A 12,912-nucleotide genomic window follows, 5' to 3' on the forward strand; every position below is an offset into this window, starting at 1 on the left:
TGCATGGTAACAACGCCACAGTTTAGAACAAAACTAGAACTGATGCTTTAAAATCTTTTCAACTGAGAATAACACAGCAGATAAGCACACTAAAAACAATTTAATTGTTACCCAATTTTGAAATGTATATATATATCTCATAGAAAACACGTTTTCAACGTACAAAAATGCCAAGTTACTCACACATACAAGACATACACCGTCTATAACTCATTCATTCAGACTGCCAAAATCCACGCCTGCCATTAAAAGTATTGATATCAAAATGACGCCAAGTTACGGTACTACAAACAATATAGCCTATCTTGCCTAAAATTTCTTTGCTTATGGAAGTAAATCTGGAGGACAGTAACTATAATATAATGATGTCAATAACTGATTGCTGGATTAGCATAAAACATTATGAAACAGTGGCACCTGTTGAATCTGTTTAGTTATTGCAAGCACAAGGTAAAATCGTATGAAAACTAAACTAAAACCCATTCTGAAAATGTACTAAAACTAAACTGCAATTGCAATCAAAATGGAAAGCAAAATAAAAATAAAAGCTAGTTAATTTTTTTTTTATAATCAGAAAGGTTAGTTATTGTATTTAAAATCAACATTTAGGCCTATAATTGTACTGATAAACATTGTGTTGTTAATAGAAGGTCTGTAACTGCTTTAAGATTGCATGGATACAAATAAACTGACAACTAGCTGGAATATTATTTTATTGTAAACATATTGTGCATTCAAAATGACTGCGTGCTGATATATCAGGGAAGTCTGCATCTCTGAATATATTATCATTTGTTTAGACGTGGATCTTGCCCGCCCCAATATGGTGGATGTGCAGATGTATTGCTGCAACATACAATGACTGGACCTTTTCATTTTTATGATAATTTAGCACCCAACACAGGGCTGTGTACAATGACTAGAACTTGCGCTGTCTAATTCAAGATTTTCATGTGAAACTAGAATGGATAAAAATACCCTTTTTAAAAGTTGAGAATTGCCACTTTAACCATGTGAATTGTTTGATTACAAATTAAAAATTGTGGAGTGCAAAGCCAAATCAAGAGAAAAATGTCTTCGTCCCAAACATTATGGAGGACACTGTGCCTCCATCTGCTTGCATTTGTTGTGAACTTTTTTCCACATTCAACCCAAATTTCATTCTTCATCTGTTTCATATACTTTGCCTCCCTTCCTTGAGGCTGCCTAATTACTGCAATGCGACTATGGTGTCTTGTCAAAATTCCTTTTCCCAAAGACAGAAACCAACATGGTCATGTGTTTCAAGGTGACCATATTCAATATTGTTAACTGGATGGTGGGGGAGGTATGTATAATTATTTGTTCAATGTTATTTAATGATAGTTATTTAGCATATTACTTACACTGCATTGTAGCGAATAGTAACCATATTGCAACTTTGGTAAGTTATTCACAAATGTGCTACCTATGGGGAAAAGGGCATCAGACCATTCTGCCTAATAATGTAATATCTGCAAGTCCACCAGTTCCATGATCACCTCTGTAATACAGTAGACTTTAGAATTCCATTGGGGGATCTTCTTAGGTCACATTATATGTAGAATGCTCCAGTTAACAAAACTATGTTTCTCTACATCCTGCTCCAGGTGTTTACTCAGGTCCAGTCAGACCTTTTAAAAACTTTATAAACTTTAGACATCAGTCAAATTTGAGTAGATTAGTTATTTTCACAAATCTTTGGTTTTGGAAACATGTTTCATTGCCAGTTCTCAGAGATCTGCATTGTTTTCTAATTTTAACCAGCAACTATATAATATTATTAAAGTACTCCAAATACATATTTGACCCAGATCAGAATGGTCCTGCCATAGAAGTTATTTATATTTAGAATTTGCTTGAGCTGGATTTTGAAATGTATATTTTGTTTTGTATATCGGTTTTCTTGTAGCAGCATCCATTTGTTTGTGTTCTTGCCTCTTGTTCAGGTGCATAGATGGTCTACTGCATCTCAATAATTTGTACAATGGTACTACGTGAACCTATTGTACTGTACGATGAGACTGGTGGTGTTTATATTCCTTTTTTGCTCTTACTGATCACAAAACTCATTTTCAATGTTCACTTTGACTGGTTTGCAAGTCAATTTGGTGCTCGGACAACAGAATTGTTTTGTCAGTGAAATCAAGATTATGTAAGATAGGTAATAACCAATGACCCTCTGCAGCTCAGTCAAATAACTTATGACTCAAGAAATAAAAAGATGATTTTAACCTGGCCATGCAAAGAGACCGACCATAGGTCCTTCCACCAATCACTGTCTCATCAACCACAAAGGACAGTTTAACACCGGGAAAACATTTTATTATGTAAAGCACCAAAAAATTTATACAATATCTAGACAACTGAGACCTAACAGAAACCTACCAGGCTTCACTGTCACCTGACAGTTTTTTGTTTTTATTTTCTGTTCTATAGCTAATTGGAGGCGGGAATGTAGATTCGTTTGACCTTCATTGTGACGGCCTTGATTTTGACGGCGACCCCGTTTTTCGTCCAGGTGTCCCAGTGGATGTGGGGCTGGGAGGAGAGGTCCGAGTCCAGGGGGCTGCCATTGAGGTTGGACAGGCCGCACTGGTTGAACCACCAGCCGGTGTTGTTCTGCCGGACGCTGCAGCTCTCCATTGCCTGCCCCTCGAAAGTGCACAGTGGGAGGCAGCCATCATTGTCCACATCAGAGGTGCTGAAGGGCGCCGTGTCCTGGTTCTGCTCCTGGGAGTACCCTCGGAAGGCGTCTCCTGTGAGGACAAAAGAAGTCACCGCAGCACCAGCTCAGTCTCTTCTAGTTTAGAAAATACAAGGGATGTCACAATTAGTCGATGCCTAGCTGATCGATTGGCACTCGCCAACAATTTTGATCATGCATGCAATTTTTGCCTTGTACAGTCATTGCTTTTACATTTTGGTGGTTGTAGTTGTTAACCCTAGTCCTATTTTATCAGCAAATTGGATGCATGGCACACATGTGGGGTAGGGAAATGCAAACGTATTGTCAGACATTTCAAGCAAAGTGTCGTAACATCTGAATCTCTAAATGAGAAACAGAAATTTTCTCTTTTGTTCCCTGTAGTCCACCAGCTGAGCTACACTGCCATTGTGCTGGAGGACTGCATTTCTTGCACAGCTGTGACAGCCAAGCTGCAGGTGCCCAGCTGACCAGAGAAAGCGCCAGGGCACAATGAGGCACGGGATATCTTGTCCACTGAAACAGCCTATGTCAGAGAAAATACGGCCCACTTATGCTTCAAACCAAAAGAAAGACGGCCATGACATGGCCAGTATTCAGGAGGTTTGGGCATATCACATTCATTAGTTTAGAACAGGGCTCCCCAACCCTGTTCCTGGTGAGACCATCCTATATGTTTTCATTTCAACCCTAATTTGGCACCTCTGATTCTACTAATTAGCAGCGAGATATTGTGCTGTGCTTTGTTGGGAGTGAAAACCGACAGGATAGATCTCCAGGAACGGGGTTGGACAACCCTAGTTTAGAAAATGCTCTTATTCAGGGAATTGTTTTATTATATTTCAGTAATAATTTAAAAACAGTAATAATTACATTCTTGCATCTTACATAAATGGGCATTTTACTGATGCATTTCAGGCAAAATGCTTGTCTACATCAGTAATGCCCCACTTAGGATTTTATTTCTCCACCTTTCTGGTTAGGAGTTCAGTTCTTCACCAGTACCCTGTTTTACAGTAGGTCTATGTAGAGGAGAGGTGAAAAAATACACAAGGAGAGGGAGGTTTCCTTCGTCTTACCTGCACTTCCAGCATATCTCCCCAGGTGGATCGCAAAAAACTTGGTTTCATCATCGATCCGGAAGTTGTCATACGAGGCATAGGCAGTGGTGTCATCCTGGGAGACCAGGGCAATGTGCAACTGGAAGTGGGTGTTCTTCTGGTTCACGATGCTAAAAAGCTTCCTCAGGCCCAGCCAGTGTTCTCCTGTCAGACCCAGATGCCCAGTTTCAATCGGCATACTAATGCGTTTGTGTTTTATCTTAGCATTAAATCAGACTTCTCAAACTCCTGCAGTCTTTGAGACCCCTGCTGATATTTGGTGTTTCGATACTTAAATTATACATTTAAGTCACTGCTTGGCTAAAGGTTCCCATCATCTAAATTTTCCAATGAAAAGACAGGAAACCACAAAAACCTGCAGGCACTGCAGAACTCCAGGAATTAGGTTTGGAGCCCTGTTTTAAAAACATTGCCCTGCTTTTTACATTTCATCCATAACCATGGTAATTTTTTAACAGCATAGTAGCAAATTCAGTAGTGCCCCCCCACCTTTTCTCCCAAAAATGCCCACCTGTGCATCAGCGCTCATAACTGCCCCCTTGGCTATTGATTTGCTTCTTATCACATCACAACTCTTGCAAGGTGGACTTGCACACCACTGGGTCAGTGGAAGAATATGCAGTTTAACAGGCAGACTTCCAGCCACCCAATCAACTAGCAGGGGTCACTGCGGAACAGTGATATGTGGAGCTCTGCCAAATGAAATCTCACTAACCCTGGGCAATACTACCAGCAACTGTGCATCACGTGAAGGGCCTACACAGTCAACACTAGAGCTGACAATATGAGCATTTCTACTGTGAAGCTTTTCAAAAATTGCTCACAATTCTGATTTCACATTTTCCCTGATACTGACATCTATAACCATATATGACAGTATACTGCTTGATGAGAACAAACTGGGTTACCTGGTAGATGCCCAAATCCATCAACGTAGTCAATCCATGCTCGCTTGAAGTCTGTCAGTCCATCTGTCCTCCTTTGGATGACTGTCCATCCCCCTCCCATGTAGTCCATCTCACAGAAGGCCTGGAGGGAAAGAGAGACATTCCTTTTCACAGTTACCTCACTGCCTGTTAACACACAAACTTTTCCCTTCAAGGACTGTAATTTCATTTTATTAGGATGCTTTCCTCTGACACTCCACAGCAGGCATGTGATACTTAATCTCATATAAATGCTCCACTTATTCTCCGCAGGTTCACAAAGGCAATCCCACTTAACAGGACCTACTAGCCAGAGGACATGATCGACTCCTATAAAGCTAACAGCAGGACAAGCATATATTTAGTTATTACTGTGGTTATACACAGTATTCATTGTGCTATTTTCAATCTTTTGATATCTTTTTTTTTTCCTTTTTTTACTCATTATTATTATCAAATTCGTATTTGTCCAGAATTCTGTAGCAGCATCATTCTGTATTTTGTTCTTGAAGTGTTAGATGAGGTCCCCTTATGATAATGTTCTTGTTTCAAATAGTATGACTAAATGAGACCCATGCGTTCCTTTGCTCCAGTTTATTCTGCTTTTATATACCTCAATGTTTCCTTACTACCAATTACATATTATTATTGTTACGATGCGATCTAGGTTCAAATCGTAACAGAGTGAATGATAGGGAAATAAGTGGGAAGTGGGTAAGGGAAATGTACCAGTAACTCCGGTCCCAATCTACTTATCCAAATCTAACTGAAAACTGGCTAGAAGGATACCGGGCACGGGGTGGCTTTGAACGCTGAACTTTGGACAGTTAGACAATAGTCTGAAACAAAAAGTCTGAATAGCATACCCCCAATGGAGTGCTAAATCTACACCTAGAGTACCTTCAAAAATAATTAAGGAAAAATAACCAAGCAAAATAATTAAATTGTGTCCCAAAGGAAGGATCTGTAGTCCAGCTGGGAACACACTAACTAACCGGAGCACTATACAGCAAGCAGAGGGCAAAACGAGAGTCTAGGTTCGAGAATGAACAAATGGTCAAACACAAAATCCAACTAGAAGAGTGCACTCAGTAGAGTGCAGATCTCCGCCAGGCATTCCAAACGGAAGCAGTTGTTGATCATTTGCGACCCCTAGCGGCCGGTTAGGAGTTAGTACTCAATCTATTTCAATGGACAACAATGATGGAAATTAATTCAAATAAATTACTCGTCGTTGACCGATTTGCAATATATTCGAGAATTCAGGTCCTTGGCCTGCTGTCAGCATGCACAACAAATATTAGGCTGATCGGCCCAGTAGTATGCGAGATTAGCTGCGGAAAGAGACACAAACACACACGCGCCCAAACGCATGATCCCCTCCAGGCTCCGCCTGGCGGAGATAATCATCAAACACAGCAGAGGGCTAGGCAAGAATCAAAATCGAATATGAGAGTGAATGAGAAACACAAAATCACGGGGCAAACAAACTAAAAGGGCTAAGGCAAGAATCAGAGTTGAAGGGAGTGAGTCAGTGATCATACATGAGATCTAATCTCCAAACAAACCAGAAGGGCTAGACGGGAATCGGAATCAAACAAAAACAGGGTCAAATATGCAAAGTCAAATGAAGCAATCACTATACACAACACACCAAGTACAAGTTCAAAGAGCTACAGTAGTGTCCACTGGTAGGTGGCAAACGGTGGCTATTTCAAGCTGAGTAACCGGATAAGGAAACAGCCAATCAGATGAAGAACCAGAAACACGAAACACACGCAGAGACAAATGTATACACAAACTTGCAATAGGGGTCGTAACACGTATCCTTTTTTAAATTATGGTTCATTCATCCTAAGAAACCCTCAGGGCACTGAGATGTTTACCTCAAAGGCATAATCAGTGTCCTCGGGTTGTATTATGTAAATGCCGCTGGGAATTTTGGATACAGCATCCATTGTATCTTTAATGTCACTGCAGTCCCGTCCTGTTGGAGATACAGAAAAAGCAATGAGGAATGGAAATATACAACATTACAATGTTAAGGAAACCATAGGTCACATGATGGACCCTTGATGTCCTTCCTCTTCGCCACACTCAGATTAACATCAGTCCTGGGGTCATAGGGGTCATAGGTCAAATATGTATCTGAAATAATTTTTCAGTGAAACACTAATCAAAATATATTTTGAAACCAAAACTTACAAATGACCATAAGAAAAAAATGTTTGTTTTGGTGTTTCAGAATTTTGGTGAAAAGGTCAAAAATCAGAAGGACCTTTACTGGTGTCCAAAGATGTTAATGCATTTCAAATAATTATTTGACCAAAGTCTGATTAATATTGGTTCTTTTCATCCTCAGGCTTTGGAAGGAAACCATTTCTATGCACCATACAGTGTATCTCAGGCCATGGCAGCAAGGCTGATTCAGCAAGTCATTGTGGAAACACTCCCTTGATATCCAAACAATGGAACACGCACATTATACCAACTGTCAGGAATTCCAAACTTTTCAGAAGGTCGCTATCTGAAACTGAAACCTCTCTGCCTATTTAGAAAAATAACACTGTTTTAGGGGATTTTTTTTACACATCATGTTGGAAGTGCTCATAAAAATTCTACTACAGCTGCACTCATTCAAAAACTGTTTGACCCTTCCGATAAGGCAAAGCAATAAATAGCCAAGAAAGAAGGACACCGTGGAAAACAGTTGAGGTTCTAAATTTATCTAGTTACACAAAGATGGATATTTACTGGAGAAATTCAGGTCAGGCAGCTGGTTTATTTCAACGATTATGAATGTCACACCCAGGGGCCACATTTATCCGATTTTGGACACACAAAACTGCATAGATTTATCTGTCATGCATGTGACTCAAATACACATGTGTTCAGTGTCACTATTGATAGATTACAAATGATCCTACTATTGTGAGTGCATAAATGCACATCAGTTTTACAGTAAGCTTGGCGTGGATTTTAATGGACATGATTACTTTATCTGATAATGATGACATTTTCCAGCTGCCCCTGGGATCAGCTAATCTCTGTCAAGCTTTTCTCTTTATACATTTTTTCCACGCTGAAAATTAATGCATGGTCGGTTTTCCAAACATTTCTGTGCATACAGTCAAAAAAGAGGTCACTGGTCTTTGAAGTTGGACCCTTCAGGTTGTAAAGCCTGTTACATAACCCTGGCCCTTGCTGCCAGCCCACTCCATACAGGATCTTCTAGGAAGCTCTATAGCACAGTTCCTCCAATTCCTATTCTGCCCACAGTAGGAAAACCCTGGAACTTTTTTACAATCTTGAGGAACCACAATTACATCATGCAATGAGTTGGGCCTGCATGCTCTCGTTGTGTGTCATTTAGAAATCCATAGAGATGATTAGCCCAAGCAAAAGGCTATTTTCTTTGTGCCTGTTGTAAAATAAATGCTTGATTTATATGTATCTGGGTACTGTCTGCCACCTGCTTGTTATGAAGGCAACACCATGAACATTGGATGTTTCTGAACTTAAAACCTCTGTGGCACAGTATTCTGTAGTGAGCTCCTCACTCTTTTCAATTGTTAGTAAAGGATATTTTTGTATTTACCATGCGATGGCACCGGCTTGAAAGATAAAATCTCAGCGTTGTTCCTCAAAGCCTCACTGCTAATTGCCTGGACCTTGTTCATCAGCTCTCTGACCTTTAGAACACAAGAACACAAAAACATGCAATTAAAAACCCCTACCAATAATTATACATATCTCCATTTATGTACTTCAAATTACATGTAATTTAGTCCTCTGCCAAAAAGATGCTGATAGCCTTTATGTGAGGCTGTATGTCAAATTAAATTATCCCTACTGCACCATGGACATGTAGCAGTAATTGGAACAGAAAATGTTGTATATTACTTTTTGATTGAAGCAGTGAGAAATATTTTTTTTTAAGTGGGAGCACTTATATCATTTACTTTATATTTTAAAGTAAAAATAAATAAATAAATAAATAAACACTTTGCAACAGAGGGGAACCAGTGATGTTTTACTGACACATAAGAACCTTGCTCAGTACCTGTATTCCTAACATGCTGTATATGTAGTGCATAAAGCTTGGACCATATTTAAAAACTTTGCTGATAGTGGCCACAAATCAGCTTTATGGAAATTACTCACCTAAGTAGTACTCAGTAATGCCACAATGTAGGCATTACAAGCAAAATGTACTCAATTTGTCAAGGATATCTTTTTACCTGCAATATAACAGCATTGTCAGACATAAGTGCACTCAAAATGATAAAATCAACCTTACCTATTAGTATTTCTTCATGCCATTCATAACTGAGGGGTAATTCAGGGCAGTAAGGCACACAAAGAAAGACTTTTTAATCAGTTGTGATAGCTTTTCCTTGAAAAGCAAATAAATATGTAAAACACAGTTTGCTTGAGCCAGCAATTGCTGGTTTTTGGCCAATAAAAATGATCAGGCTGTGAAATTCAATGCTTTCTGGACATTCTTGTTGACAAAAAAGGTCAATTGATTCATAAATAAATAGCTATAGTCTAGAACCTAAATAACGGCTCTTACAATTTCAAAAATGTCACTTTACTTGCTTTAACTCAAAAAGCACATGGGGAACTTATTATTGTTATCACCCAAAATCACCCACCAGAATGCTGGCGTGCTCTATAGGCGTGAAGCAACAATTCTATTGGATGGATCAAAACCACATCAAGAAGCCATCTGCAGGAGTTCCATGTTTTGAATAATGCATGATTATGGTATGACACATTCTTAAACACACCTGCCTGTAATGGACACATACATAATAGATACAGCCAGGAATTCAATCATTTGTCTGACAAATTTAAATGCTTCCAGACACTTTCACACGCATAAAAAACCATTGCAGGAAAAACATTATTGTACCATCTATTGATTTTACTGCATCCACAGATATACTGTCAGTTGTTTTGACTTTTTTTTTCATTTTTATTTCATGTAGCAGCTATCACATGCTTTTGTCAAAGCTATCTAGCTGATGGAAGGCCCCAATATTTATGACATGCTTGTTTAAAAATACATTTAATTTGGGCTAACCACTTTCTCCAGTGGAACATTTGAACTAAAAAACACAGTTGTTAAATGTTGACTGACATCTAGCTGCCACTCAAGGCCCTTTTCCCCTGCTGACAGTTCATTAACCCCTCGAGGCTGATCTCAGATTTTTTTTGCTACATTCTTATCTCTTGTTAAAGTTATGTAATATAAATTTAATCTGTGTGTAGTGTACCTGGTGGATTTTATTGCCCTTGTTTACTCAGATTTTTGCAGTAAATGCATTCAGAATCCGTCCATGTTTATACTCCTTCCATCCAACTCTCCCCCTATTAGGTCAACTCATTGTTTTATATAAGTCACAATTAGCTACTCAGTTGTATTATTTGTCACTTTGCTGTACCATTTGAGTGCTTACAAGGACCCCTGAAGGGTAGCAATTGAAATAAAAGTTTACATCAATGGGGGTAATGTGATCAAGACATTATGGTGGCCCCAGTAATAGAAATAAAGATTCATTCAGTAGGAAATTCATACAGTCCATTCAGGAAATTAGCTGAAATTCAATACATTAGTTGGTAAAACCCTTGTAGAGCATTACAACCATGTATTAGACTCATAAATTATAAATAAACTCATTAAGTGAAAAATCCTTGTAACAACAATTTTAGTTTCATGTCTTTGTCTTTAATGAACTGAAATACAATTCCCCCCAAACCTGAAGCAATCAGCACTCTCTATTCCACCTGAGTTGAGAGGAACTCCATTGATCTATGATGCTCATCCATCATGTCTCTGATCAGCTTCCTGGTGCTCCTTGAGTAAGTGACAAGGGAGTGCTGCAGGTTTCCTAAAAAAAGACATACCTGAACCTTTATAAGGAACAAACACGGTGGCTCCGACAACATTCACCAGGGAATCATTTTCAATTTTTTGTACAGACAGTTTCCAAATCTGACAAACACACGGTATTAAGTAGTGATAATAATATTAATTTTTATAATTCATATTCATTACATTGACTGAGGGGATTTTCAGTAAAATGGAGCACTTACTAAATGGTTATTAACAACAATTAACATTAACAAAGAAACTATTATTAACCTCATACGAATATATCACTATCCTTGACACACTACATTTAAAATGGAATATTCAATGGGTTCAATGCAGTTCATACTGGACCAGTAAGTAGGAGACACTATCCAGGAATTTAAAATATGTTGGATTGATCGCTTTCTTAGTGGGTCATGAGAAAACATGTATTTCTGCTGTTAAGGGGATAATAAAAATAACTAAAGGAAAAGTAAAGACAGTGATTAGGCTGAAGAAGTGTACTTTAAGGGTGATAAAGGATAGCATGGGACTGCAGTCCTAATGTTAGCATGGAAATCATTTAATACATACCGCACAGGGACTGTTTCTCCTCCTTCATGAGCTTTGCTGTCAGTTCACAGGGAATCATGCATTTCTCCGAACTGGCAACCCTGGTGGGCAGTTTGATTTCGGCTTTGGCACTGGCACCTTTGATTTCATCTGTTATGCTTTCAAACTGGCTGAGTGTTGCATTGCTTTCATCAGAATCCTGCAAAAAAGATAACAGTAACAGCCGATAATTAAATCATATGCCAAAGTCTACTCTCAGCAGAAACAGCAAAGACATGCAGGACGATTTAAGATTTGTCATTAAACAGCTGTTCTCGTTTTTATCTATAGTATTGTGCTCGCCGAGAGTAAGAATTCACCAAGACAAGGGAAGGGACGCCTTTCCTTTTAATAGATACCGTATTTGCCTAGCCGTTATTAGTCTAGCATGCAGTTACATAAACACTCAAGTCATGACTGGATTATTTTCGAAATGTAAAACAAAAGTACAGCCACGTTGATGGCTCAGAACTCAAGCTCAAACCTCGAACTGGGTTTGACTGGGACAAATGGTTAATATTCGCTTTTAAAACTGGGTAACATGTGAACTTACTATTTAGTTAACATCGCCAGTGTGGGTCGTTAAATGTACCAGGTAGCAAAATACTGATTAAGTGGTAGTGCTGTAAAGCACTGCCAAAATATTTTTGGATATTTGTGACACTAGTTAACACGTAATGAAAGGAACTGAGAAAATTAGAATTGTGCTCTTATTTTAAATACTGAACAATGCAACGTTACAGTAAATCTGAGAGTTAACCCTTCACATAAGATGTGAAGAGTGGGGTAAAAAACAGTGCACTAAGGTATCAAATTATATGTGTCGAGCAAATTTGGTAGTTTTAAATATTTGCCATGCCCGTTACTACGCAACTTTAGGCTTCACGTTGCTGAAAGACAATACATGACTAAATGTATGTATTACGTCAAAAAGACTAAACGTTATGGAAAAACACCTACCAAAGAGTTACTCGGTGATGTCTGGAGGAGTGGAAAAACTGATATCAAAAGTGCGATCAGGAGAAACTCCATCGTTATTAGGACGCGGTTCCGTCTTGCAGCTGCATGAAAATACTTGATCCGAAGAGAACAGGAGGTACTTCAGCCCCAAAGCTTCATCTAACCTACTTAGACTGCTCAGTTGGCTCGTGCACAACAAAAACATACAGAACATATGGATTTTCGCTCGGAGTTTCAGACGTAATGAAACCAACCAGAGGTCCCGGGATATGTGTGATCAATTGTAAAGCGCTGACGTTTCACGTTGTTTGACTGCATCCTGTATTTTCAATGAAAACCAGATGGAGAACGGACGTGTGTTTCTGTAGTTTGCACGAGGTGGAAACTGTTGAGGTGGAAAACAGTAGGACTGGACACGTGCATGCCGCTCAGTAGGCTATACCTTTTAATTTCATAAAAAAACACGTATTCTACGTACAAAAATGCCGAGTTACTCACACATACAAAGCTCGGTCTATAAGTCATTCATTCAAACTGGCAAAATCTAGACCTGCTATTAAATGTATTGATATCAAAATGACGCCAAGTTACTTTACTACAAACAGTATACGCTATCTTGCCTCACCGAAATTAAAGAAGCTGTAGCTATCCAATGTTTCCTAAATTGTTTCAAGTCACTTGGCCCTGTGTGTACAAGCCAGAGACTGT

General features: G+C 38.9%; 1 protein-coding gene across 1 annotated transcript; it reads right to left on the minus strand.

Annotated features, from left to right (window-relative positions):
* Nucleotides 1–2,333: 2,333 nt before the first annotated feature.
* Nucleotides 2,334–12,619, minus strand: angptl5 (angiopoietin-like 5). The gene is made up of 8 exons (XM_035433099.1): nucleotides 12,205–12,619; nucleotides 11,227–11,404; nucleotides 10,566–10,669; nucleotides 8,371–8,464; nucleotides 6,659–6,759; nucleotides 4,755–4,875; nucleotides 3,805–3,990; nucleotides 2,334–2,777 (listed from the first exon to the last, which is right to left on the minus strand). Exons 1-8 carry the CDS (start codon nucleotides 12,274–12,276, stop codon nucleotides 2,458–2,460), a joined length of 1,176 nt encoding a protein of 391 aa, XP_035288990.1. The 5' UTR covers nucleotides 12,277–12,619; the 3' UTR covers nucleotides 2,334–2,457.
* Nucleotides 12,620–12,912: the final 293 nt, after the last annotated feature.

Source organism: Anguilla anguilla, chromosome 9 (assembly GCF_013347855.1).
Source record: "Anguilla anguilla isolate fAngAng1 chromosome 9, fAngAng1.pri, whole genome shotgun sequence".
Taxonomy (NCBI): domain Eukaryota; kingdom Metazoa; phylum Chordata; class Actinopteri; order Anguilliformes; family Anguillidae; genus Anguilla; species Anguilla anguilla.

Coding starts and splice junctions, on each gene's coding strand:
- angptl5 (XM_035433099.1), bottom strand. CDS start 12,276: ATGGAGTTTCTCCTGATCGCACTTTTGATATCAGTTTTTCCACTCCTC. Junction 6,760..8,370: donor CAAGCCGGTGCCATCGCATG/GTAAATACAAAA, acceptor TATCTCCAACAG/GACGGGACTGCAGTGACATT. Junction 2,778..3,804: donor GAGATATGCTGGAAGTGCAG/GTAAGACGAAGG, acceptor TTGTCCTCACAG/GAGACGCCTTCCGAGGGTAC.